We start from the raw sequence: 25,783 nt of genomic DNA on the forward strand, positions 1-25,783 counted from the left end.
AATTGCTACAGTGAAATGAAGCAGTCCTTTTACTTGGTGAAAAAGCTGAGTGTGCCTTTTTTATTTGCTAGGTTATTATTTATATCGTTTACAAACATAACCCAAAAAAAGGCAGTTTCCTCCTCTGAGGAGCTTACAGTGTACTTTGATGAAGGAAATGGAAGAAAGGGGGAGGGAAGGTTGACATTTAGAGTGAAAGTGAGCAAAATGGGCAGACAAAAAGATCTTCTCATTTGCGAGATAAATATCTACTTCTATTCTAGTAGAAGTATTAACTAAACTGCATTAATCCACTGCCAGAATATAGGGCAACAGTTCCTGTTCGCTGAGGCAGTGATTGTGCAGGAAACATTAAATGGGCTGCTATTTTGCACTATGGGAATACAAAAATTGCCAGGCATGCTACTGACTAGGCAGCCTTTTGACAAGTTGATGGGGGGGGGGGAGGGTCATTGGAAAGACATAGTTGCAGAACTGTATCTAAATTTGCCCCCAACAGAGTCGAATTGCCAAATGGTAGCTCCATTTGAAGACAGAACGCGTTTTCTATATAGGAAGGATGTGTTGGGCTCCATATTGCGACATCTCAAATCAAACAATTCTACAGCAATTTACCCCCTTGTTTGGCAACAATTTCAACTGCTTCAATTTGAGCTCTCACTAACATCTTTGTGATTATGTTATTAATCATAAATATCTTGATGCTGCATCTTAATAGAAATTTAATAGAATTTGTTATCATAGAAAAAAGAATTGGTACACTCTCTTGTACAGTCGTACCTCAGAAGTCTAAAGGAATCCGTTCCAGAAATCCATTCAACTTCCGAAATATTCCGAAACCAAAGCGCAGCTTCTGATAGGCTGCGGGACAGTTGAAACACTCACTTCCGGTTTTCGATCGTTTGGGAGCCAGAACATTCGACTCCCAAGACGTTTGGGAGCCGAGGTACGACTGTACTTCACTCTTTAGTCCTAGTGCTCTTCTTAGCTAACACCTGCTCTTACAAAACAAAACAAAAATTGCAAAGGAAATAATAATGCTGCCAAAAGTGGAGTGCTCTCCCTGAAATCCTCTGGTTATTCAATCCCTGGAAGTGGTGGAAGTGCTGCTCTGTGGGCAGATTGTGTGTGGCAGTGGAACAAGATGCCCAGCACCAGACACCTGGAATACTTAAGGATTCAGTGGCTGGAAGTCTCTGCTGGCCAAATTTGAGTTTGCTGCAAATGGGACAGGATAGTAAAGGTAAAGGTAAAGGACCCCTAGACGGTTAAGTCCAATCAAAGGCGATTATGGAGTTGCGGCGCTCATCTTGCTTTTCAGGCCGAGGGAGCCGGTGTTTGTTCACAGAAAGCTTCCCGGGTCATGTGGCCAGCATAACTAAACCACTTCTGGTGCAACGGAACACTGTGACGGAAACCAGAGCGCATGGAAACGCCATTTACCTTCCCGCTGCAGGGGTACCTATTTATCTACTTGCACTGGCGTGCTTCAAACTGCTAGGTTGGCAGGAGCTGGGACCGAGCAACGGGAGCTCACCCCGTCGTGGGGATTTGAACTGCCAACCTTCTGATTAGCAAGCCCAATAGGCTCAGTGGTTTAGACCACAGCACTACCTGCATCCAAAGGACAGGACAGTACATCTACACAAGCTCCTCACCCCTATTACCGACTTAAGTGGGAGGGAGCAAGGTAAATAATCACTCTTCCTGCCAACCTGTTTCTGCATTCCCACTCCCTACCCCCTCTAAGATGGGGGTGGATTGGATGGTGCCAATTTACTCCCAGCAATCTGGGAATGGAGCTTGCAGCCAGAGGATTCCCAGTCATAGGACGGTAGAGATGGTTTTCCATTATATGCTATTAACAGCAGCTATTACCGGTAAATACCTGTCCAAAAAAAAGAGAGAGCACCATTCCTTTACAAACTTTGGAATGTACAGACTGAGCTCAAAAATATATTTTGTTAATTGATTGTTAGGCTTCAAAATCTGCTAGGGCAACAAGAGATGTAAATTTAATATATTGCTTACAGGCATCAACATCTGTACATAAATGGCTTCTTCTCTAGGAAAAACATTTCCTATCTATTTGCTTAGGACTCAAATTATGAACATCAAAAACACAGACTGCTTGGAGCTTTCGAACTATTCTTCTTGTTGAAATGTAATAACAGCTGCCACAATCCATGTAGCATTTATAGCGTGGTTGACCAACGGCAGTTCTTGTAATTATGGTCAAGCACCAAGATTTAAAGAAAATTAATCCTGAGGAACACAAACACTGCAATCAGTTAACACTATCACCATTGTTTTCCATTCTTAAATATATAGAGACAGAAGAACCACTACATACAGTTTATAGGAGACAAACAACATTTCTCCTTACCATGGACCATGGGCGTAGCCAAGGGGGAACAGGGGGGCAGCTCCCACCCCAAATCAATAAAAATCAATACAAACTTGAGGTTCTAACCCCCCGCTAACAAAAACCCTGGCTACGCCCATGTGCTGGACCATTTCCAGAGATACAGTGATGGCATCTTTATTATCTAGATTCATAGGGAGGAGGCTCATAAGGAACTCCACTAAAACTTTCATTTCACCATCAGTCTCAATTTCCAGATATTATTCTGTCACTACACAATGCATATATAAGCACTACCTTATATTGAACACTGCTACACATACATACATAAATACTAATTGCTTCCTCCCAGAACACACTATGAAATCCTTTGTTTTCAGCCAAACCCTATGATATAACAGCATCTGTTCCAACTCGTTAGAGATTCTGTTTCAGGATTTACACATTTTACTCCCAGCTAGAATCATTCCAGCACATTATCAGTGATCTACAGTCCATCCTGCATGGTAAAATCTTCTCCTAACTGGCCTTGGGTGGTTGATTTGAAGGCCCGGTCAAGCAGCCAGGCTTGATCAAACTTTTGCTCTGAGCCAACCAGAAAATAGGGACGGGTCATAAATTGGTTGCATGCTGACAAGAAAGACTTCCACATCCACCCAGCCTTTCTCAATCTTGGGTCCCCAGATGTTGTTGAACCACAACTCCCATCATCCCTAGCCAGCAAGGCCAGAGCTCAGGGATGATGGGAGTTGTAGTCCAACAATATCTGGGGCCTCAAGATTGAGAAACACTGACCTAGATGCTTACAAAGGCATTTTACGTATGTATCACACTGTTTATGTAGCATGTGAACAACTATAATGTAAGAGTACACGAGGTCATTAATCAATTTGTGCAAAATTCATTGCATATGCAGAATGGGAGAGAGAAAGTGGGAGACAGAGAGAGAACAATCTGACAGAACAGTCTTCAATAAACACAACTGGTGCTAAGGCGCTGAGGCAAAACCCTTTAAACAACAGACTACAGACTGGTCTGCTTATTCCCTCGAAGCCTCACCTCTGACGGACCAAAAAAGGTTCAAGAGTTGCTCTTGCCTGAAGACCAGAAATTAACCATCACCCTTTGCTAGAAGAATCAAGTTAGACTGCACTAATCCACCATTGGTGGACAATTATATGCTATTGTGGCGGGCAACCTTGGGAACATTTGCTTTGAATTGTATGGTAGCCTTGTAGGCATTTCTTGTAAGCCTGAAAATTGAGTTTCACTTTTTTCTGTTTTGTTGTCTAGATTTCTAAGTACACACCATTGCCCTGATGTCTCAGTGTTTACAGGCCTGCCCTTGCTTACAAACAGCCCCCTTACTTATGACTCGCCAGCATCAACAGGCCTCCTAACAGACACATAAGCACAGGGATCAGACCTGCAAGAAAGCCCGTCCCGTATTCACCATGGCGACACGATCACAGGTCAAAGCAACACCAGCCACAACAGTGGAGGCTCAATCACCAGGCTATCTTCCAATATGGCATCTGATATCATCTGCCAAAAATGCCCTTCTGTATTCTACACAGGGCAAGCAGGTTCCATCTCTACAGAAAGTAATAAATTGACACTGATCTAGGAGCGGATGAATCAGCCTGTTTCTGGCCCATATGATTCTTTAAGGAGTTTATTTGTAAGTTTGTTCTGTCTAATTTCTTCTCTAAATATACAGATTTTTTTAAATTTAAAAGCTGGACATAAAATTATCTTAAAATAGCTATTTTTGGATGCATTCATTCATAAAACATTCCCATGCATTTTCTCTCACACATACCCACCCACCAAAAACTTCATCATAAAATTTGAAAATTGGTGAAATGAAATCTGAAGGAAACTGTTCCAATCTGCACATTATTCTGGAATGTGTTGATCAGGTCAGTTTGCATCAGTATTTGAAAAAAAAAAGGGGGGGGTTATTCTAGCAAACCTGTAGAAATCTGTCATTAGGAAAGGCAAAATTCAGAAATGCCACTGAATATTTACGGACCTGCAAGTGCCTGTTCTTGAACAAAGGAATCTCAAGGGAAACTCTACTGAATTACAAGATTAAGAAATTCAGTTCTTTCACCTGAATCAAGCTAATGGTGTGTGTGTTTAAATTTCACTATACGTGTTAAATTAGTTTACCAATGGCAGATTGTCTGTGTTGTCATCAACAGTGAATAGTCATTGCAATGATCTTACATACATTTAAACTAGAATGTAATTGTCAGTCAGCATTTTTTTTGCATTTCATTTCCCTCTGATCTTGCTGCTTACAATTTTTCCACCTCTGCAATCATGTGTATATTTATATCTTCCACAATAGTGTCTTGTCTGTTTCTCTCTCCCCACCCCTTGTGTGTGTGTGTGTGTGTACACACACCATGGAAAAGGCACATTCTCATGTTGCTACCCTCCAACCCCTCACAGAAGAGGCACATGAAGAAGGGCCTTGGGTGACTATTGCAGGGTCTGAGACAATTCATAAGGGAAGACTTTAAGACTTTACAGTCAAAACCAGCAATTTCAATTGGGTCCAGAACTAATCAGCAAAATGGTGCCACCCACCCCTGACTTAGAACAGCTGCTCCAGAATGGATGATGGCATCAAAAGCCATCGATAGGTTGAGGAGAATTAACAAGGACACATCTCCCTGTCTCTCAACAGAGGTCATCATACAGGCCAAAACAGTTTCTATGCCAAAACTGGGCCAAAACTCTGATTGAAATGGATTTAGAATAATCAGTTTCCCCCAAGAGCACTTGGATCTGGTCGAAGACCACCCACTCAAGAACCTTCCCCAAGACAGACACTGGCAATTGGCCAGTAATTACATAGATTTTCCAAATCCAGGGAGGGTTTATTGAGGATGGGTTTTTACTAATGCCTCCTTCAAGCAGGCAGGGACCTCATCTTCTCACAAGAAGACATTAATCTCCACCCTGGCCCAGTCAGCTGTCCCCCCCCCCCCGCTCATCAGCCAAGAGGGGCAAGGGTCCAGAGTGCAAGTGGTCACCCTGACTGATGCAAGCACCTTGTCCATGTTATTTAGTCGTTTAGTCGTGTCCGACTCTTCGTGACCCCATGGACCAGAGCACGCCAGGCACTCCTGTCTTCCACTGCCTCCCCCAGTTTGGTCAAACTCATGCTGGTAGCTTCGAGAACACTGTCCAACCATCTCGTCCTCTGTTGTCCCCTTCTCCTTGTGCCTCCATCTTTCCCAACATCAGAGTCTTTTCCAGGGAGTCTTCTCTTCTCATGAGGTGACCAAAGTATTGGAGCCTCAGCTTCAGGATCTGTCCTTCCAGTGAGCACTCAGGGCTGATTTCCTTCAGAATGGAGAGGTTTGATCTTCTTGCAGTCCATGGGACTCTCAAGAATCTCCTCCAGGACCATAATTCAAAAGCATCAATTCTTTGCGATCAGCCTTCTTTATGGTCCAGCTCTCACTTCCATACATCACTACTGGGAAAACCATAGCTTTAACTATACCATACATACTATAACCATAGCTTTAACTACAGATAGGTAGCCGTGTTGGTCTGCCATAGTCAAAACAAAACAAATTCCTTCCAGTAGCACCTTAAAGACCAACTAAGTCAGTTCTTGGTATGAGCTTTCGTGTGCATGCACACTTCTTCAGATACACTGAAACAGAAGTTTCCAGACCCTTCTATATAGTGAGAAGGTGGGGAGGGGTATTACTCAGAAGGGTGGTGGGAATGGGTGATTGGCAGATAGCTGTGATGAGCCTGTTGACGACTCTTAACGACTGCAATAGGTCTTACAGGAAAAAGCAAGGGGTGAAAAGGTGAAAAATGGCTTTGTCATGTATAATGAGATAAGAATCCAAGGTCTTTGTTCAGACCAGGTTTTTCCATGGTTTTGAGTTTGGTGATAAGTTGTAATTCAGCAGCTTCTCTTTCCAGTCTATTTCTGAAATTCCTTTGTAGTAAAACAGCTACTTTGAGATCTTGTATAGAATGTCCTGGGAGATTGAAATGTTCTCCTACTGGTTTCTCTGTCTTGTGATTCCTGATGTCCGATTTATGTCCGTTTATTCTTTGGCGTAAGGTCTGGCCTGTTTGTCCAATATAGAGAGCACACTGTTTGTCCAATATAGAGAGCACACTGAAGAAGTGTGCATGCACACGAAAGCTCATACCAAGAACTCACTTAGTTGGTCTTTAAGGTGCTACTGGAAGGAATTTGTTTTGTTTTGACTATGGCAGACCAACACGGCTACCTATCTGTAACTTATCCAACATAGTATTGGTTGGCCTCTGTCTTGGGAGACAATGGAGGACTGTGCCTTTGGGGGTGAAGTCAAACTGTTGGAAGGTTACAACGCCTGCTCTACATAACAGGACTAAACAGTGTTCTGGACCCATATATATTTAGAGAGTAAGTGCGCACACAATTTAGAATAAGACTTTATGCATCTGACTTAGTGGGATTCCAATCCAGGAAACTTCATGCCATGTGCAAATCTTTAAGCTACCACAGAACTCTGTTTTTGAAAAGGGCTGACAAACCAGAGAGAAATTTTGAAAGGAACTGGAGAATTCCAAGCAGATAATTACTTGGATTATCAAAGACAACTGGAGAGTGTTTAAAAAAGAATTTGTGGAATATTAACATTTTCTGTTTTAGCACAATGTTAACAAAACCACTGTACAAAAACTGCATGTATATCTTTTTAGATTCCTGGACTCCAGGGCAAATGCCATCTAGGCAGGAAACATGGAAGAGCCTGCTATTTAAAGGGGAAAAAACCTCAAGAATGTCCTTAGACATGTTTTGAGACAAAAATGTACAAACCCAGAGACTGAGGCTGCCATGTTGGTCGAACAAACAAATATCTCAAACTACTCATTTAAATGTAATAGCCAAAAGCGATATCCATGCATTGTTTACTTATTTGTTCTAAAGATCTGATGCCGATATCTATGAGGCTACTTGTACAATAAGAGTCAGTGGGCATATACAACGAAAGAACTCGAAACACAACTGACAGAAGAAACGCTATGCCCTCAAGCACCTGGGAAAAATGTATGAACAGCTACATATAATTAACTTAAGGGAAACATTAGGGGTCCATAAGTTCAAAATTTCCATTTTTATTTTCCCCCAAAGTGCTGACTGAGGGACTATTCAAACAACTAGGATTCAGAAATTATCCCCTCAGGGTTGTCATCCTGAGTCAGCCCTGCCTACACTGGGAACTCTTCCACAGTAGTTGCTGTGGATTATCATCATCACCCATTGTCTGGAATTGCTCCTCAACCCTGCCCTGTTTTGGAATGCAGACTGGCCTGACATCTCTTGAATTCCCCTGCTCAGATTGGCTCTTGCCTCCTCCTCAGCCCTGTAAAAATAAGCAGGAAGAGGCTATTGCATGGGTAGGCAAACTAAGGCCCGGCGGCCAGATCTGGCCCAACTGCCTTCTAAATCTGGCCCAAGGATGGTCAGTGTGTTTTTACATGAGTAGAATGTGTCCTTTTATTTAAAATGCATCTATGGTTTATTTGTGGGGCATAGGAATTCATATATTTTTTTCAAAATATAATTCAGCCCCCCACAAGGTCTGAGGGACAGTGGACCAGCCCCTTGCTGAAAAAGTTTGCTGACCCCTGGGCTATTGGGAGGCTGGTCAACAGCTTGCACTGAGAGCTCCTTGGCTGTGTCTCTTCTTGTGACTGCATCCTTAAACTGGCCTGCTTTGAGCCTGTCTGTTGAAAGTTGCTCTGTAACCAAACTGTCAGCAGCCAAGTTCATTTGCTGCACCATTACCAACATGCCAAGAAAGTGCAATCCCATACAGGTCTACTCAGCAGCAAGCCCCACCGAGGTCAATGGGACTTGCCTCCAGTTAAGCCATTACAGAAATATGAAAATTAGCATGTCGACATCATCAAGGAACACAACACTTCCATCAGAGTAAGAGGATATGTGTACTTCTCAAGCGGAGAAACAGGGTGCAGGGGGGAGAGAGAGATGGGAATTATATTAATATCCCTGGGTTATAAAGATCAAACTAGAACGAGAAAAGATGTTAACAGTATGACACTCTTAAAAATTACCTTCTGAAAAGACTAATCAGAAATTTCAGTATTGCTTTGGTCACACTTCTTAACTATTTCCCATTGAATACCTTGCATATCAAAAAAATGATATGCCACTCTTCAGTAAAAACTCTTAGGGCAGCTTATAGCAAAATAATTAAACACCATAATGCATACTACATTGCAAAAATAAAACCATAGAAGCAGCATTTAAGACAAACTTGGGAAAAATCAACAGAATGAATAAAAACATACAGTGGTACCTCAGGTTAAGAACTTAATTTGTTCCTGCGGTCTGTTCTTAACATGAAACTGTTCTTAACCTGAGGTACCACTTTAGCTAATAGGGCTGCACCACCGCCGTGTGATTTCTGTTCTCATCCTGAAGCAAAGTTCTTAACCCGAGGTACTATTTCTGGGTTAGTCTGTAACCTGAAGCGTCTAATCTGAAGCATCTGTAACCCGAGGTACCACTGTACTAAAAGCTAACTGTGTTGGCCTGGTTTGCACAGCAAGGCTACACTAAACTGCGGCTTACTGAGAACATGCAAACATGTTATTGGAGAGACACTTGCAGGCATTTTCTCCTCCCCCCCCCCCCCGCCCCAGTCTTTTTCATTCTAATAACACACTGAGCTAAGCCAAGGTTCAGCTTAGTGTGTCATCCAAACTTGGGCTTCCTTGTTGTGGTCAAATGATGAGAGCGCTTAACCATGAGCCCAGATTCAGATGACATACTAAACCAAACTTTGACTTAGTTCAGCACGGTGCAAGAGTAAAAAAGACCAGAGAAGAGAAATGCTCCCTTTCAAGTCACTTCTCTCTCAGCCTCCGTTTCTCTTCCCAAATGAGAGAATAAGAGAGCTTTCATAAGGCGCAATAACTAAAGAAATAAAAATCAATTACACGGTAAACACTAGAAATCACCCTTCTTTCATAAACTAATGCCCATACTGCTGTAGCCTTTGCTGTTTCCACTGAGGTGACCTTATAGAGCTGTAATGACACGTTTGAATAATAGCACTATTTTGTAAACCAACAGAATCAGACCTGCATTGAGAAACCTGAACTCTCGGGCTGTCTTTTCTTCCCTTTTAAAATGCCAAGTTGAATGTACACAATCAGGACTGCTCTGACTGTTGGGTAAAGAAAAGGGAAAGTTTAGAGCAAATAGCCAGTTCTCACAGTGAAGGGAAATCAACATTGTGATTCCCTGAAGGATCTGCTTTGGGAAGTCAGGGGAGGCCAGTGGTGTAGCCAAGCAAAGTGTGAGGTAGCCAAGTGAACAGTGAGGTAGCTCTTCACTATCATGGATGAAGAAAATCCAATTAGACTGTGAAGAACTCTCCTCCCACCACCACCAAAAAATTTCTTACATCTTGGTGAATCAACATCTAAACAGAACAAGAGATTCTCACAGCTGTCCATGGAGGCGCAGGTCAATTCTGTGTCCAGGGTGGCTGTCTACCAGCTCCATCTAGTATGCAGGCTGAGACCCTACCTGCCTATGGACTGTCTTGCCAGAGTGGTGCATGCTCTGGTTATCTCCCGCTTGGACTACTGCAATGTGGGGCTACCTTTGAAGGTGACCAGGAAACTACAACTAATCCAGAATGCGGCAGCTAGACTGGTGATTGGGAGTGGCTGCTGAGACCACATAACACTGGTTCTGAAGGACCTACATTGGCTCCCAGGACGTTTCTGGGCACAAGTCAAAGTGTTGGTGCTGACGTTTAAAGCCCAAAACAGCCTCGGCCCAGGATACCTGAAGGAGAGTCTCCACCCCCATCGTTCAGTCTTGACGCTGAGGTCCAGCTCTGAGGGTCTTCTGGTGGTTCCCTCGCTGCGAGAAGTGAGGTTACAGGGAACCAGGCAGAGGGCCTTCTCAGTAATGGCGTCCACCCTGACCTCTATCAGATGTCAAGGAAATAAACAACTACCTGACTTTTAGAAAACATCTGAAGGCAGCCCTGTTTAGGTAAGTTTTTTTATGTTTGATGTTTTATCGTGTTTTTAATATTTTGCTGGGAGCCGCTCAGAGTGGCTGGGAAGACCCAGCCGGATGGGCAGGGTATAAGTAATAAAAGTGTTGTTGTTGTTGTTCAAGGTATGTTCAGCCTGCAACCTTAACCCAACTTACTTGGGAGAAAGTCTCTCTGAACTCAGTGAGAATGACTTCCGTGTATCCAAGTATAAGATTTGCACTCTGAGGTGTAAAGTGATTCAGATAAATCCCTAACCTCACATGCACTGAATGTATCTAACCTGGCAGTGATTATCTAGGAAAAATATATTGGGGTTATGGTAGATCCTGCAGTGAAAAAACCAATCCGATGTATATGTGTGGTGTTTGCAAAAAACGCAAATTTTATGCTAAAGATTAACATAAAGGAATTGAAAACTACAAGTAGTGTAATGCACAAGATAGCCAGTGATTTAATGCAGATCTATCAATATATGCCAGCCTGCATTTGGAATAATGGGTACATTTCTAGCCATTCCATTTCGGAAAAGAGTATATTGTAGAGCTAGATGATGCAACACCAATAGGAGGGACCTTATGGGCAAAATAAATGGCAGCCATCACCTGGCAACCCAGGAGTGCCAATCCCCTGCTCACATCAATTCCTCTAAAAACAATACTACATAATTGCTTAACATTGCTCGGAGGCCTGGTGGTGCAGCGGTGGCTCATCACAGTAATACTGGAGGGGAGGTTTGGCAAGATGGGTGTGTACCATTATGGCTCAACACCAGCAATACCAGTTCTTCCTAAGCAAATGCTAGGGGAGGCCACCATCGCCACAGGTGGAAGCAAGATGGCAGATTAAATGGATCTTGAGTCTGCTCTTGCATTCCTTGAGCTACAAGTATTCATTTCTTAATGATTTTCTGTGGCCTGTTTATTTTTCCCACCACCAAATTAGCTGAGTAACACCTAGTGAAATATACTACCCTTTTCCTTTTTTTGCAGTAATGTGAATGCTATTCTTACAGCGCAACAATACTTTTTATTAGGACAAGCAAAAATGTCACATTTAAGTGAACATTTTTGATAGCAATAATAAACTTTCCTGTGACATTTAGGTGTGTGTGTTTTTTTTAAGATTTGCACTCTACTTAGCTTGTCTACTGTGTTCCTGAATATTTATTGCAAATTGGATTTATTGTATAAAGATTCTGCTTCTGTTCTCGTATCAACCCCCTAAAACACACAGACATTACTGATATCATCACACAGCTACTTCTTTTGAGAAGGGAGACAAATGAAAAATGGGCTTTAGAGTACTCCTTGTACTCTGGGCATGCTTCCCTTCTCTCTACTACTAACCTCTTCCCCTCCCCCAGCATCTCAATTTCAGCCGCACTATTGTTAACCATATTAAAATTTCAACATGTACGGTTGTGGCTTCTAGTTTTCCTTTAACCCTCTTGGGCAGATGAGCTCAAAAAATGGAATATTTCTTAAATCCCGAAGACCACTTGCACAGTTCTTAAGAAAATCATGAATTTGCAAAGGATTCCGACCTTGATCACCTGCTTCTCTGAAACAGCAGCATTTGTGCAATTCAGACTTTCCAGTTGTCTGGAGAAAAGAAGCAGTGAGAGTAAGGGCAATCCTAAAACCAATTTACCAGGGAGTAAATTTACTCCCTGAGCTCAGTGGGATGTGCTCCTGGTGTAAACATGTTTAGGATTGTCCCCTTATGGTCTGTCAGGGTTTTTTCTGCAAAAAAATTATTATTATTAAGAATGAAAAGCCTTGACGGAAAACAGACGTCTCATTCCGGATAGTGTAACCTTTAGGGCACTTGATCTAGTTATTGGGTGGGTGGTGGGTTCGCAGGAAACGAAACCTTCCGTCTTTCAACCGTAATAACTAGCAGATTTCACAGCTCATTAAAATATGGTGACGGGAGTTCCATGATAAATGGCCTTAGAGAAGGTTAGACAAAGCAATGCAGCTCTGGAGCTTTGTGGGAGATGTAGCAAGCAAACAAAAGTCATCCCTTTCTGTCTTGCCTCCGGGAAAATTAATGCAAGAATCAAAGAAAACACTAACCCAAGGGATTTAAAAATAAAAATGGGAAGAAATTCAAAAGTCAGAGCACACTGAAATCTATAGGGTATGAAAGTACTGCCAAAGCAAGCCTTGCCAACATGCATAGCTCTGCTTTTATTTAATCCTTTTAGGAGAGCTGCCAATGTGTACGTTCATCACAGATGCCTTTCATTGATGCTCAAGAAATAGCCCGTTTTCAGAAAGCAGACACATCCTCTAGGTTGACTGGCAGCCTGCACAGCCAGCCTTCCACGCAAACACAGACCCACACACTACCCAAGGAAATAGCAGCCTGCCTGCAGTCTAACAATAGACAGGCGCGGAGTCCCCCCGCAAAAAACCAAGAATGGATTTGGGGGGTTAACGGAACAAGAGGTGCGAACGCCTGAAAGCGACAAGGTCAGGGAAACGCAAAGCAGACGGCAGGATTCAAACCCACGCCTCGGCGGCTTCTGAACAATGCTTTTATGCGTAAATACGCGCAAGAGAAGAGAAAGAAGGCAAAAGAGGGGAGGGATGCGAATGCCCTACCTGGATTTGGCGACGAGAAATTGGGTCGGGCTTTCCCATCTGCGGTCTAGCCAGCCAGCAGCAGCAGCCGCCCAACCTTGTCCCTTAAGCCGCCTCCATTGCTGCCCGCGCTGCTGCCACACCATGGCAAGGCGAGCCAATGCGATCACATGCTCGCTCTCTCCCTGCAACCCGGCAGCCTCAAGTTGAGCAGGGAGGGAACAGGCTCCGCGGAGGTCGAGGCGCGATCGCTCGCTCGCTCTCCCCCCTTCTAAACCAGGCTTCTCTCTCTCCGGCCCCACCCTTAAGCCTCGCCTAATAATAGACCAACTTGAGCGTTGGTCGATTCCCGCGTGTGATCCACCTTCGTGGAACCGCAATGCTTGTTCCAGGGCGTCCCCCCCCCCCAAAAAGGGAGGTAGGGCTTTCTGAAATAAGGGGTATTGTTAAATTTCTATGGATCAGGTGCTTCCTCAAATATCCCATAAAATAAGCTGGCATTTAGTCTCACTAGGTTACCTGCATATTGCTAAATGGACATACCGTACCCATGTCGACTGGTTTCTCTGGTGTGTGCTCTCTAGTCCCATGGTCTGTATGGAGAGTTTAAAGTCTAGTTGGCAAACTGGGCTTAAAACACCAGAATGACACAAAGCTGGCTCACCTGTGGACCTCCAGGTGTTGTTAGATTACAGCTCCCATCATCCCTGACCCTTGAATACACTGGCTGCAGCTGATGAGAGTTAACTAGATAGAACCCATCTGCAGACTCATTAGGCTGGCATTGCCTCTTTATTTTAACTATGACTGATCTTAGAAGTACACCATGGAGAAACTGATTTGTAAAAATGTTACATGGAAAAAATATAAGAGAGACATTACACATACTTCTGTAAATCAAGAAAATCTTTAATAAAAATACCAAAAAAGGTGAAAGAAACCTGGTGTATTGATCACTAGACTTAATCATAGATTTCGAGCTATTTCTAGTCAGTCGAACTACAGGTTGAGTTGCAAAGTCAAAACAATGCTTCTCAGTTTTGCCTATCCTGATTCCGACTTCCTACCCAGAGAATACCTTCCAGATCAGTTCATCTGCCACAGAACTGGTACACACTACAGAAAAACTGGAGGAGCATCATAGGTAGGGGTTTTGTAATGACACAACAGTACAGTATGCACAGTGCATTTGTTGTGTAGTTTCCACACCGAGGTATGAAAGTGCACACTGAAGGCAGTTTCTGTGGCCTTTTCTGCACGTCATCACCATGTGCATGCAGAAGGTCCCATGTACAATGTCCAGGTATGGCTGGGAAGGACCACTGTCAGTCAGTGAGCTAGAGGAACCTATAAGGCAGCTTCCATGCTCCTATCACATGAAGCCAAACTGTGGTTTATACTGGGACCACACAAAGAGTTTCTTTGCTCCTGCCCAGTCCGTAAACAAACATGTATTTTTACTCTTGCACAGTGGTGAGCTAAGCCAAGATTTGCCTGAGCAGGCCACCTGAAGCTGGACTTGTGGTTAAGCTCTCTCTGTGTGCTAATCACACACTGCATACCTTGGCTACAACTTTTGGTCAGTGTGGAGAGGAGACTGCTTAACCAGGAGCCCATGCTCTGATGACATCCTAAGCCAAACCATGGCTAAGCTTTAGCACTGCACAGGAGCTTAAAAAGACCAGGGGAAAACAAAGTTCTGTTCTTGATAAGGCATAATTTGGCTTACCGTGACGTGCAAAACATGCCTGTATAGGTATGTCCCTAGATGGATTGTTGCATAAACTTACACACAGAGAATAGGGAAGGTTTTGTTCAAAGTACAGTGACGTTTTTGCATGGGCCAGGAGAATTGTTTTATTCACAATGTAGTGCTTGATATTCATGTCTAATATTTTTCTAAAAATAAGCAAAATGGTTCATCCATTAGGAGGCTACCTTGAGCTCCCAACACTTCTTTAAAACCAGAGACACATTTTAGATGCTTTTATTTGCATTGCTTACAGCAGACATTATTATTATCCTGTCCTTATTTTGTAAGATAACATCATATCTTCAAAGTAGTTTTTAAAAGCAGAATGGAAGAAACCACCGTTTCACTCCTTCACGACTGTGGTGTTTCACATAAAAAAGGCAGCATATGGAATAAAAAGCTGTTTTTCAGCAGCGAAATTCACAACGGCCCATTTCAAATGCAACAGGAAATGTGCAGCAGCCATGTCGAACACCGGGGCTCATGTGTTTTCCCTCACCTCTCCCCATTTTCATGGTTATGATGAGGTTTCTTTAAACTCTAGGATCCAGTCTGATTCTAGTTTGTTTGAACTAATTAAAGAGTTTTAAAACCAGTTACATCCAAAGTTGGGTTACATGCTTCCAACCTCATCTGTTAAAGGGGAACACATGAACCTGAGGCTTAATAGGCTTATGCATCTTGCAGGAAACCATGGTTTCCTATTACATTTGAACTGGTCAAATATCTTATTCATGATTTATTAAGTTTTATAATACACACATATATATTAAAAACAAAAATATCTTCCCAAGGGATTTGTTCTTTTTTTTTTTTTAGTAGTAGTTTTGAACCTAAAGCCACTTGTCAGCTGAGTTTTCATCAAGTACTAATGCTGGTTTGAAAAGTCAAAGGAAATGTTCAAAAAGATCACATTTCATGGCATATTAAGAAAATGTCCACAATTTGTGTGTGTGTTCTCTGTTACTACTTTCACTGTGAATGATGTGAAGGTATGAAAACGTACCATACTAATGAACTGTCAGTACCTTAAAAACAATATATGGTCATCCTGAAATTTAACACAGTATTTCTGCTGAGACTATTATTCCAGTTAATATATATTTTATTTATTAAAACAATATGCTTTCACAGTTTTATTAAAAGCAACCTAGACACAGCCAACTTCAGGATTTGGGGCTTCCGTTTTTGTCGTATGTCATATTCCTTTTCTCTTCTTCATAGCAGTTTCTATAATGGAAACTGGAAAATATGTGCTTTTGAAGAAAAGTTTTAAATCAGTCTGCAATTATGCTTGGAAAACTGAAGTTCCTTCACATTAGACAGTATATTATTGCTGTGTATTATACCATTAAGTACATATGTTACAGCAGAAGTGTGTTAAACAAGATTAATATACTGGAAAGAGACAATTCAGATATATCCTTAATCCAGAATTCTATTCACACTGAAACACAAACAGATCAGCTTTGCATATTATGGAGGTCCCATAATTAAGATTTCTTTCTTTAAAACGAAACAAAACTAGAAAAAATGAACGAGTTGTGGGCAGAGGTAGCTCTGTGCTTAATGTATGCTTCTATGCTCTGAAAAGGTTAGTGGACAGAGATGATACACAGTCAACACATATGAAGCTGACTGTAAGAAACATATTCCAGAACCTGCTAATATAATATGACATTATTGTGACAATAACTTCAAGTTTATCAGTCTTTTTGCAATAAGATTCTTACTTCACTTACCTAATAGTTTTTCTAAACTAACCTGCCTTATTTTACGCCATTAAAAGCTGGAGCTCAGCTGTGGCAACTCCTCAAACTTTATCACTGAACTTTAAAAAAAGAAAGAAGAGTGTTGACAGATCCAAGATAAGCATATATATTGCATTATTACTAACATGATAACTTAATGCAAGCAATTGTAATTGTTTTTTATAAGAGCAAAATTAAAGTGATTTTCAAAATACAGGCTCAGCTCTGAGGAGTGATAAAGAAGTATATGAATCCTTGATCTGCTATTTTTGTTAAGTTTATAGACAATGCTAGGTTAAATTGAACATTATTTAAGACTTACAGGTCATATAAAATTAGTGGGGTGTAAACAAAAGAGCAAATAAATGGTAGCCTAAAAGGCTCTTCATGACCAGCTGCCTTCACTTGGTTTTGTAGTAAAAAGCTTGCATTTGAAAATGAGATTTACATTCACACACTTTGGTCGTAACCTAAAGACAAAGCTCATCCACATATTTAAGAAATATTGTGTGGTAAAAGAATGTTCCAAGGGTTGATCACACATTAAAAACATTCATTTTTCTCAAGGTTTTAAATGATTTAACAATGTTTAGGAGGTAGAGTTCATGTCAGTGTTGACAACAAGTCCAAACATGTTAAAACTTCTATTATTGTTCTTCTTTTAAAGTAATTGATTAATCCTTGAAGCCCACACCTCTGAGAAGGAAAAGATTACAGTTATTATATTACATTGGCACTATACTGTCCATTTAAGACATGATAATTTAATATTATTTTCTGCGGAATCTGTTACTCAGTACTTCAAGTCAGACTGCACTATAATAAAAACTATTAATAATATACACTGGTATAATTTTAGTTATCCTAGCTACCCAAAAGACAAAGCAGCTCCTTGCATCCAAGAATCTCCCCCCCGCCATTACATTCATACGGAGGGGCCACAGTGCAAAGGTTTACTGTTGTCAATCTGCAACTTACTCTTGGAAAAATGCTAACTGCAGACCTGTTCTGACATTTCATTTTACGTTTCATATTATGAAAACGAATAACATGTCAAAAAAGTAAACACCCAATCTATTCAATGGCATACTTGTCTGCTTGTTCTGTTACCACTGCAGCTGTTCTTTCTGGAGAATGTGAAGTTTTAAAAGTTGAACTAAGTGGGGATGAGGCACGTAGCGAAGTGGTAGACAGACCGTGTCGACGCATCTCTTGAATGGCACGCTCCCTGTTAAGTAAAAATAAGAAATTGTGAGCGTATCTCCATGCATTTTGCCACATTGGAAGCAAGTTGGAGCTATACAGAGAGCTAATAATAGTAATAATAATAAGCCACAGTTCTATACAAAAAGAAGAAAAAGCACTGTCAGTGAGAGAGCATAAGGCGTGGAGCAGAATATGCTCAGATTCCCTCTTTCCTCGTTCACCCAGAACCCAAGGACAACTTTCCAAACTTCACATTTATTTATTCATCTTCCATCCCAAAAGGAACCTGTTCATTAATATGTTCAGAGGAGGTGGTGAGCAAAAGGAGGTTTATTGCCCCTATTTAGCTATCTATTCTAGACAGGGGAGCTGGGGGGGGGGAGAAAAAGAATTTCTTTGTCAATAATTACTATTCCACTGTTTCCACATAGGAGGTGGATCTTGGTATGTATTTACTTGCTTTGTGTTTGGTTATGAAAGGTTTATGTATGTGCAAATCTTACTTAGGATAACATGCCAAAAATAAAATAACATTACAGAAAACAGCAAAGTAAATGAGAAACCAAACAAATATGGAGCATGATCCAGACAAAATAAAATACTGTTTTCTTTTCAATGGGAGAAGTTTGAACAATGGGGTTAAAATGTTTTAACTTTGGCTAGATTAGCCCATATTTTATTTTCTACAGTACAAGAACACACCAACTTATTTTTTATTTACCTTTCATTTGTGAATTTTGAGAGGACACTGCAGAATTTGCCACAATTTTTCCTATTGTTTTAAGGACTCCCACCACCAAAAGGAACAGTAAAATGTGACTAAATAGCTAATAAAACAAGGGGCAAATTAAATGTTTTCAAAATAATGGGCAAAATTACAAAGGGAATTGTGGTCTCTTGAGCCTCAGTGCTAGGTAAGAGGACAGAGTTGCAAGTGCAAGGCCATTTGATCCAGTGGAAAGTGTCAATTAATGAAGGGAAGATTTTTGCTTATTCTCCCTTCCCCTGCAGCTCCCAGCATTCCCAAAAAATTGCTCTAGAGATTTCTCCTGCTTCCCATCCACTTCCTCCATTAGCGGATGAATAATAATAATAATAATAATAATTTATTTATACCCTGCCCATCTGGCTGGGTTTCCCCAGCCACTCTGGGCGGCTTCCAACCAAATATTAAAAACAATACAGCATCAAACGTTAAAAACTTCCCTAAACAGGGCCGCCTTCAGTTGTCTTTTAAAAGTAAACTTGTGTTGGAAAAAACAGCATTCAGAGAACTTACTGGATTCCACTCATAATTCTGTAATCAGATTTTTAGTCAGCTGTAATATTAAATATTTTCTGCAGAATAGTATACATAGTAATTTTATATTTCTTTTCTTAAAAACATAGGATTTGTGACACTGGGCACGTTTATAAAGCAAATTCACTTACCTTTCAAATCGTTCTGTTGTCAGCTGCCTTTTTACAATATCATAATCAGCCTGCAGCTGTGCAAGTTTATTTCGAGTTATTGAAACTTCCCTATTAACGCTCGTTCTAAAAATGTTGCAAACAAAGAAAGTTCTTAACAATTGCACAGTTACAGATGGCATCTTATAGGAACTTTAAAAATAGCGGCAACAAGGCAGATAAACAAGGAGCAAGAAACAAAAACAAAAAAACCCATATACGCAGACATACAAATGTGTACACACAAATGCAGACACACACAATGAAGATATTTCTTAACTGCAAGTTTGTAACTATTATTGGGGAAGATTCTTATCAAGGTCAGTCCAGTTAAAGTATTATGCTTGGAGGCAGAGTCAGCTCAATATGGAACTTAAGACCCGCTCACAACATTTGCTCATGCTAATTCCTTCCATATCTTTTGAGATTTCAAGTGTGAGGAATCAGGATGTGAATCAGAAACCCAGGGCTACATGGGACTGCACTGCGTACCCCAAACATCTAGAGCAGGGGTGTCCAACTTCCAAGAGACTGTGATCTACTCCCACTATCAAAAAAACTGGCAGTGATCTACCCATCTAAGTTGTTTTGTGTTTTTTTTTTGTGGGAGGATGAGCCAAAGTTGTTGAGCTTTCAGGGGGAATTGGGGTTCCAGGGACACCCGCGATCGACCTGTTGGACACCCCTGATCTAGAGGGAATTTAGCACTCGTGTTCGCATGAATCAGTCTCTAAGGCAGTTTCACTAGTTCCTTTTATTTACCATGGTTGAAGTCAACATCTGACCCTATGAATGGATGTGCAGTGAGACAGTACTACAAAATCACTGTTAAAAGAAAATATGATGCTACCCTTAATTCCAAGTAAATGCCATTATCTTTGGGTGCAAGTCTAGGAGGACCGAGGGCTGAGACAAAAATAATTAGGATTTAGAGTTTCTAGCAACTAAGTTATATAGTTTGTGCAGAATGGTGTTAGAAATTTAGGATTTTATCAGGTGAAAATGGTTTTTTATATATACAGCTAGGTTTCTCATGAGGCCAGGTATCTTTGCATGAAGTTATAAACAGTAGCTTTAAAATGTTGTAAGAATAGTTGTTCTGCACTTTACAAACATACAATTTACTCTCCGAGAGTGTTAACTTGTCCTTAAGTAGCTGTATTTCTGAATCTTTCTCATGGGTTATCAAATGATTCTGAAAATCTTTGTCTCTGCTGGTAGACAAGAGTGTTTCCAAGTTCTGTATTGTAAGCCGCTCACTGGACAATTGTTTTTTTAACAGTTCTGTTTCTGCTCTTGCATCTTCACATTCTGATATCACCTAGAACATAAAAACAATTCATTCTAATTAAGAATTTCAGGTTAAATATTAAAGGTCTTATTCATTGGCATCCTTTCATATAGGCAAATTCTATGCAGATGCTTAACTTTATGTTCCTTCAACAGGTTTAGGTAGTAATGACCTTGTTTCCATGTCACATTAAATCAAATTATAGCTTACCAAGACCAAACAAAAGTGTTGGCTCCCTATTGCACCTGCTTTGTTCCTCTTTGGGCTAAGCTGTTTGGCTTAACATGCTGTCCAAACCCTTAATTGAAATATGTAGTCAAGATTTGTTCTTTGCTTCAGATCTTGCTCAATGGGAAGACACCTAAACCATTAATTCAGCCAGTATCTGAATATTTAACCATGGTTAAGTATAAACCAGTATGCATCACCATGGTTTGAAGTGGGATTGAATTTACCCTGATTAAACATTACAACTCGCCTGTCTCTCACTTTTAACTTACCGTATCTTAAGATTCAAGCCAATATTTCTTAATTTGAGGAAGTTCACATAAAAGAAGACTCGTGTCCTTGCCTCTGTGAAATGTGGGATATGATGTAGGGCACTGCAGGGGAAGGCGTAATTGCTCAGATTTGGTCTTGGACCTGAGCTCAGTGAACACATGGAAGTTTGTGGAATGTTTCCCACTTCCTCCTCCCCACAGTAGCCTCCCATGCCCATTGCTCAAGAGCTCTTCCTCCACCCTCTGAAGAGGCATTTCAACAGCCACGGCTTGCTGCAGAGGAGTGGAAGGGAAACTTTCCTTACTTGCACTTTCTCAAGTGAACAATCTTAGGATTCAAATCCTTGGGTTTACATTTTAGAGTCACATTTGACCAGCTATATTAAGTATTGAACTTATTTAGATGTGTTGTGCTGAGAGCTAAGTTCTTCCTCTTACCCTCTCAAACTCCATAGATTTGGATGTTAACTGACGGGAGAGACTTTCTTTGCTGGACTCCAGTTTGGCACACAGCTCTCTAACAGAAACCACATCAACAGAAATGGAAGACTTTTCTTCTTTTTCACGTTTGAGACTCTCCTCTAGTTTGGCCATACTTTTTGCCATTGAAGAGATCTGTGATTCATAAGCTTGGTGGGCAATGATATGCTAAGTGAAAGACAAATGCAACTCTATTATTACATGCAGGCATGTGACAGTCCATCTCACAGCATACTAACCAAAATTCAAGCTCTCTTGATTACTGAGTTAATATAAAGAAAACAACCCCCACCAACTCGTTGCCCTCCTCCAAAATACACTTATAATCATTTAAAAGCCCTAACGTGCGAGAACAGAAATAGCTCTGAAATTAGTGTTCCCATGAGCTGAAACGAATTATTAATTAACACACCTTGTCCTCTGCAGAAATCTCCAATTAATGCAAAGGCGTATGATTAAGAAAGTACATTAGGAAAAGGGACTAGGTAATAAAGTTCAGCTAGTGTCAGTAATTACCTCCTGAATTTCTTTTTCCAGTAGTTCCGCTCTCTCTCTAAGATGTCTTCTCTCAGTATCAACAGAAAGGAGTTCCAGTCGTACAGAGCTGCTTTGCCCCTCAGCTTGATGGGCCTTTACTTCCCAGCTTTCAGCTTGGCTATAGAGCATCTGGAACTTTTCCAACAGCTCCTTGTTTTCCCTTTCCTAGTTCAAAGCAGAAATATATACCATTGAGCAATGAATCACTGTATCAGATGCTTTCTACCCACAAGAAATCATCACACTGCTTCACTACACATGGTAGAAGAGGTTGACCCTGAACTTGCGCTCTTCTCCATATTTTACTTGCACCCCAACTCCCACTTCTCTCCTTCCTCTTAAATAAATCATATTTTTTTACATCCGCATCTTTGTTTACAGTGAGGCTGAGTCCTTGAGTTAGAATCTCAAAGAATTTAAAACGGATGTTGCTTTTACAAGTTGATACAAATTCTGATGATTACACATAAGAAGGGTGTCATATTTTATGCTCTGTCTGTTGTATAAATTTTCAAGGACTAAGGGGGGCAGGAATGGTCTTTTGCTATGATCCAAATGTATGCACACATAAAACCTGTAGCTCCAGCGTGTGTGTAAGTTTTAAAAGCATTTTGGAAGTTTGGTGTTAATAGATCTTTAAAGCAGAACACACAGAAACCTCAAACTCCTTCTCAGTCTAACTGAACATAAAAAGCTATCTGCTGATTCAGAATATGAGATACAGAAAGATTCCCTTTCAAAAGAACTCACGTTGCTCAGTTTTAAGGATGGATGTTTTATCACTTTTTAAATTATTATTAATATTCTGTTGGGAGCCACCCAGAGTGGTGGGGGAAACATAACCAGATGGGCAGGTTATAAGTTGTTGTTGTTGTTGTTGTTGTTGTTGTTGTTATTTGCAAGTAAGAAATTGCATGCAGATTTTGATTTTTAAATCATTTTAAATACCTTTCACAAGCAGAATTTTAAGAACAATGCTGTGCTACATTACACGATAGGCTTTTCATGGACTGTGTTAATTGCAATCACACTGAATACACACAGTCTGTTACTGGCTTCAATTTAACAACCTGAGAGTGGGCACGACTCCAGCCCTTTGCACTGGGCTTGAAAGCTAGGGCTCCAATACTCAGTACAGTGGAACTTCTATTTGCGACCATAATCCATTCCGGAGGTCCGTCCAGAGGTCGAAATGGGTTGCTGGGAGAGGCACTGTTGTGTGCAGGCGGTGACTGCCCACTTCTGCGCATGTGCAAACGGTGATTGCTGAGCATGCGCGAACAGCGGCAAACCCACCGGTTACTTCCGGGTTTGCCGTGGCCGCGGCTTGAAACAACCGTAACAAGAGGCGGTGGTAAGTAGAGGTTCGACTGTAGTGTGCATCTCAGCTGCTGAAAGAAAGCAGGAAGTCCCTGGCTACAAAACCTAATATGCTGCTGTATTGCCTGCCGAGTCAGGTCTTGAGATGCAGCTTCTAAATGCAAAAGCCCTACCCAGGGCTGCAACTTCTGTTGTAGCCAATAAAAGAGGTTGCAGTGAGTGCTTGGTTGGTGTGTATGTATGTATGTGTGGTGTCCACAACAGTTGCTCTGATTTGCAAGTATGCCGATGGGCCCCAAAAGGTTAGAGACCCTTGGTTTAGCATTATGTTTGAATGCAGGCATTGTGCTGGCAGTACATACAACTGTTAGGCTATATCAAACAGTATTAATATCGAAATCTGTACCTGAAGCCAAATTGTCACTTTTGGAATGTATAAGCTGAATGTTTATTTCACGTTTAGTTTTAATAGTTTCCAGCCATCTCCACCTCTGCAGCACTCCGCTTGTGGGTTGATGCTAGGCCATGCCTGATCTTAACTTTTAAAACATGATACACCTGATTAATAAAATATTCATGGGAACTTCCAAATGCACTTCCTCACCTTTGAGGCCATTAAACTTTCAAACCTGGAGACTTCTGTTATGTAATTATGAACTCTAATTTTCATTTCTTCTTTATCACGTAATGCTGCTTCCAGTTCAGATGAGATTGCCTATTTAGATGATAAACCATTACAAATAATATTACATGCAAATAAAACAAGGCTAGCTCTCATTTGGTAACCCTGTGCCTGAGCTGTACCAGACTTCGGGCTTCAGGTGGGGGTTTATATATGTACTTCTGCATAGAAAAGAAATTCCCTATACACAGAACTTAAGAGATCAGGGAAACACTAGTTTTCTATGTTTTGCTTTTAAATAAAGGAGCATCCTATCATGCAAGTCCCCCATCTGCAGTCTAAAATGAAAAAAGCCCTAAAGGGAGAAGTTGCCCAGTAATGGCTAGATTCTAACTTAATGTTGTTTGAACAATCACTTGATGGCTATTTTAAAATCTCACACTTTTTACAGCTAAATGTAATCCGAAGAAAACATGTAAAGAAACACAGTTCCAGGGTAGAAAATCTGGACAGATGGCATTCCAAGTGGATAGCATCACATTTAAGCAGGGTTTGGCAGTTCCTACATACATGGCATTAGTATACAGATGTCTACATCATGTTAATCCTCCAGGTGTATGCACCAGTGATCTAGTTTAAATATGAGGTTGGTTGGTTGCACATAATCCATAAATGCCTTATACATATCTAGTGTCACGTTTAAATCAGCACCCCCAAAGTAAAAAATATATAGTTTGAATGTAATGCTGCCACTCTTAACAAACGCACCAATTAAAATTACCCAAGAGTTACAAATCACATCAAACGTAATTTCAGGCACCCAAACATTATTTAAAGCAATTGTGACATGTATCTTTATGAACTATTGTACCTGGTTTTCTCTGGCCATTGTGGATAGATCATCCTGTAATCTTCTGTTCTCTTTCAAGGCCATTTCTTTCACCCTGCTGACTTCACCAAGCTCAGAATGTGCTGCCTCGATCTGGCGACGGATACTGGCTAGTTCTCGGTCTTTACCGCTTAAGGCATCCTTTAACTGGCTAGCAAATGGGGGATTTGGAAAACCTTAAACAGAATTTATCTTTTTGCATTATATAAATCTACGTAACAACTACATTCCAGTAACTAAGAAGAATCATTTCAAGTGTTTTTAACTTTACATTAGATAGTAATGATAACATTATTTTACAATTCCATCTTTGCAGTCTACATGGGCTTCTCACATTTCTTTATTAGCAACTTGATCGCCAAGCATTATGTTTGAAATTCTGGCACAGCACTATGATTGGTAACATGGGCCACATAATAATAATAATTCAGAAGTACCACCAAGCTATAGTTTGTTTTAATCATATAGTAAGCCAAGACTTGGCCCAGATGTTCAAACTGCAGTTTGCTTTGCATAATATTAGTTTGCTGTTCTTCTACTTACCCTGCAAATACTCAGTTGCTATACTGAATTCCTTTGTAGCATTTGAGTATTGGCAAGGCACCATCTATTATTATCATTGGTTGGCTGTGGAAAAGATCAGGGAACATTACATTTTCCTCCTTGGAAATATTTTGGCATGCTCCTGAGCAAAAAAACAGCCCTCCACTGATTCTCATGTAAGGTGCACAGAATTCCACCTTAAAGGACATCTGTAAGTGCCGAATTAGGATAATTGTAATTGCCTTAGGTTTCCCCCCTCCCCCAAATGGCCATATTTTAGCCTTCTTCAGAGGAACCATCTTCTTCACGTGCAAAGGTTCAATTATAAGTATATTAGCTTATTAAAATACTTTGATTGCTATAAGATGAAATTTCAGAGTCAAAAGTAATAATTTTCATTACTATTAC

General features: G+C 40.8%; 2 protein-coding genes across 7 annotated transcripts in view; both read right to left on the reverse strand.

Annotated features, from left to right (window-relative positions):
- The window catches only part of CRACD (capping protein inhibiting regulator of actin dynamics), a 124,341-nt gene extending 110,998 nt beyond the window's left edge, over positions 1-13,343 (reverse strand). Inside the window, exon 1 of one of the 2 annotated variants that reach the window (XM_081875616.1) lies at positions 13,056-13,343. The gene's annotated coding sequence lies outside the window, so the exon portion shown is untranslated. Of the gene's footprint in view, positions 1-11,989; positions 12,009-13,055 lie in introns of those variants that run through there. The other variant, XM_081875617.1, reaches the window with a different exon arrangement.
- Positions 13,344-15,871: 2,528 nt separating this feature from the next.
- The window catches only part of CEP135 (centrosomal protein 135), a 34,489-nt gene continuing 24,577 nt past the window's right edge, over positions 15,872-25,783 (reverse strand). For 2 of the 5 annotated variants that reach the window (XM_081875671.1, XM_081875668.1), the window contains exons 19-26: positions 24,815-24,983; positions 23,926-24,036; positions 21,981-22,166; positions 21,423-21,632; positions 20,312-20,514; positions 19,176-19,280; positions 17,629-17,766; positions 15,872-16,618 (exon numbers count right to left, since the gene is read on the reverse strand). In XM_081875671.1, coding sequence (XP_081731797.1) covers positions 16,570-16,618; positions 17,629-17,766; positions 19,176-19,280; positions 20,312-20,514; positions 21,423-21,632; positions 21,981-22,166; positions 23,926-24,036; positions 24,815-24,983 — 1,171 coding nt within the window. In that variant the 3' untranslated portion in view covers positions 15,872-16,569. The other 3 variants (XM_081875667.1, XM_081875669.1, XM_081875670.1) reach the window with 3 other exon arrangements.

The sequence above is a fragment of the Podarcis erhardii genome (assembly GCF_964252035.2).
Source record: "Podarcis erhardii genome assembly, chromosome: 9".
NCBI classification, from domain to species: domain Eukaryota; kingdom Metazoa; phylum Chordata; class Lepidosauria; order Squamata; family Lacertidae; genus Podarcis; species Podarcis erhardii.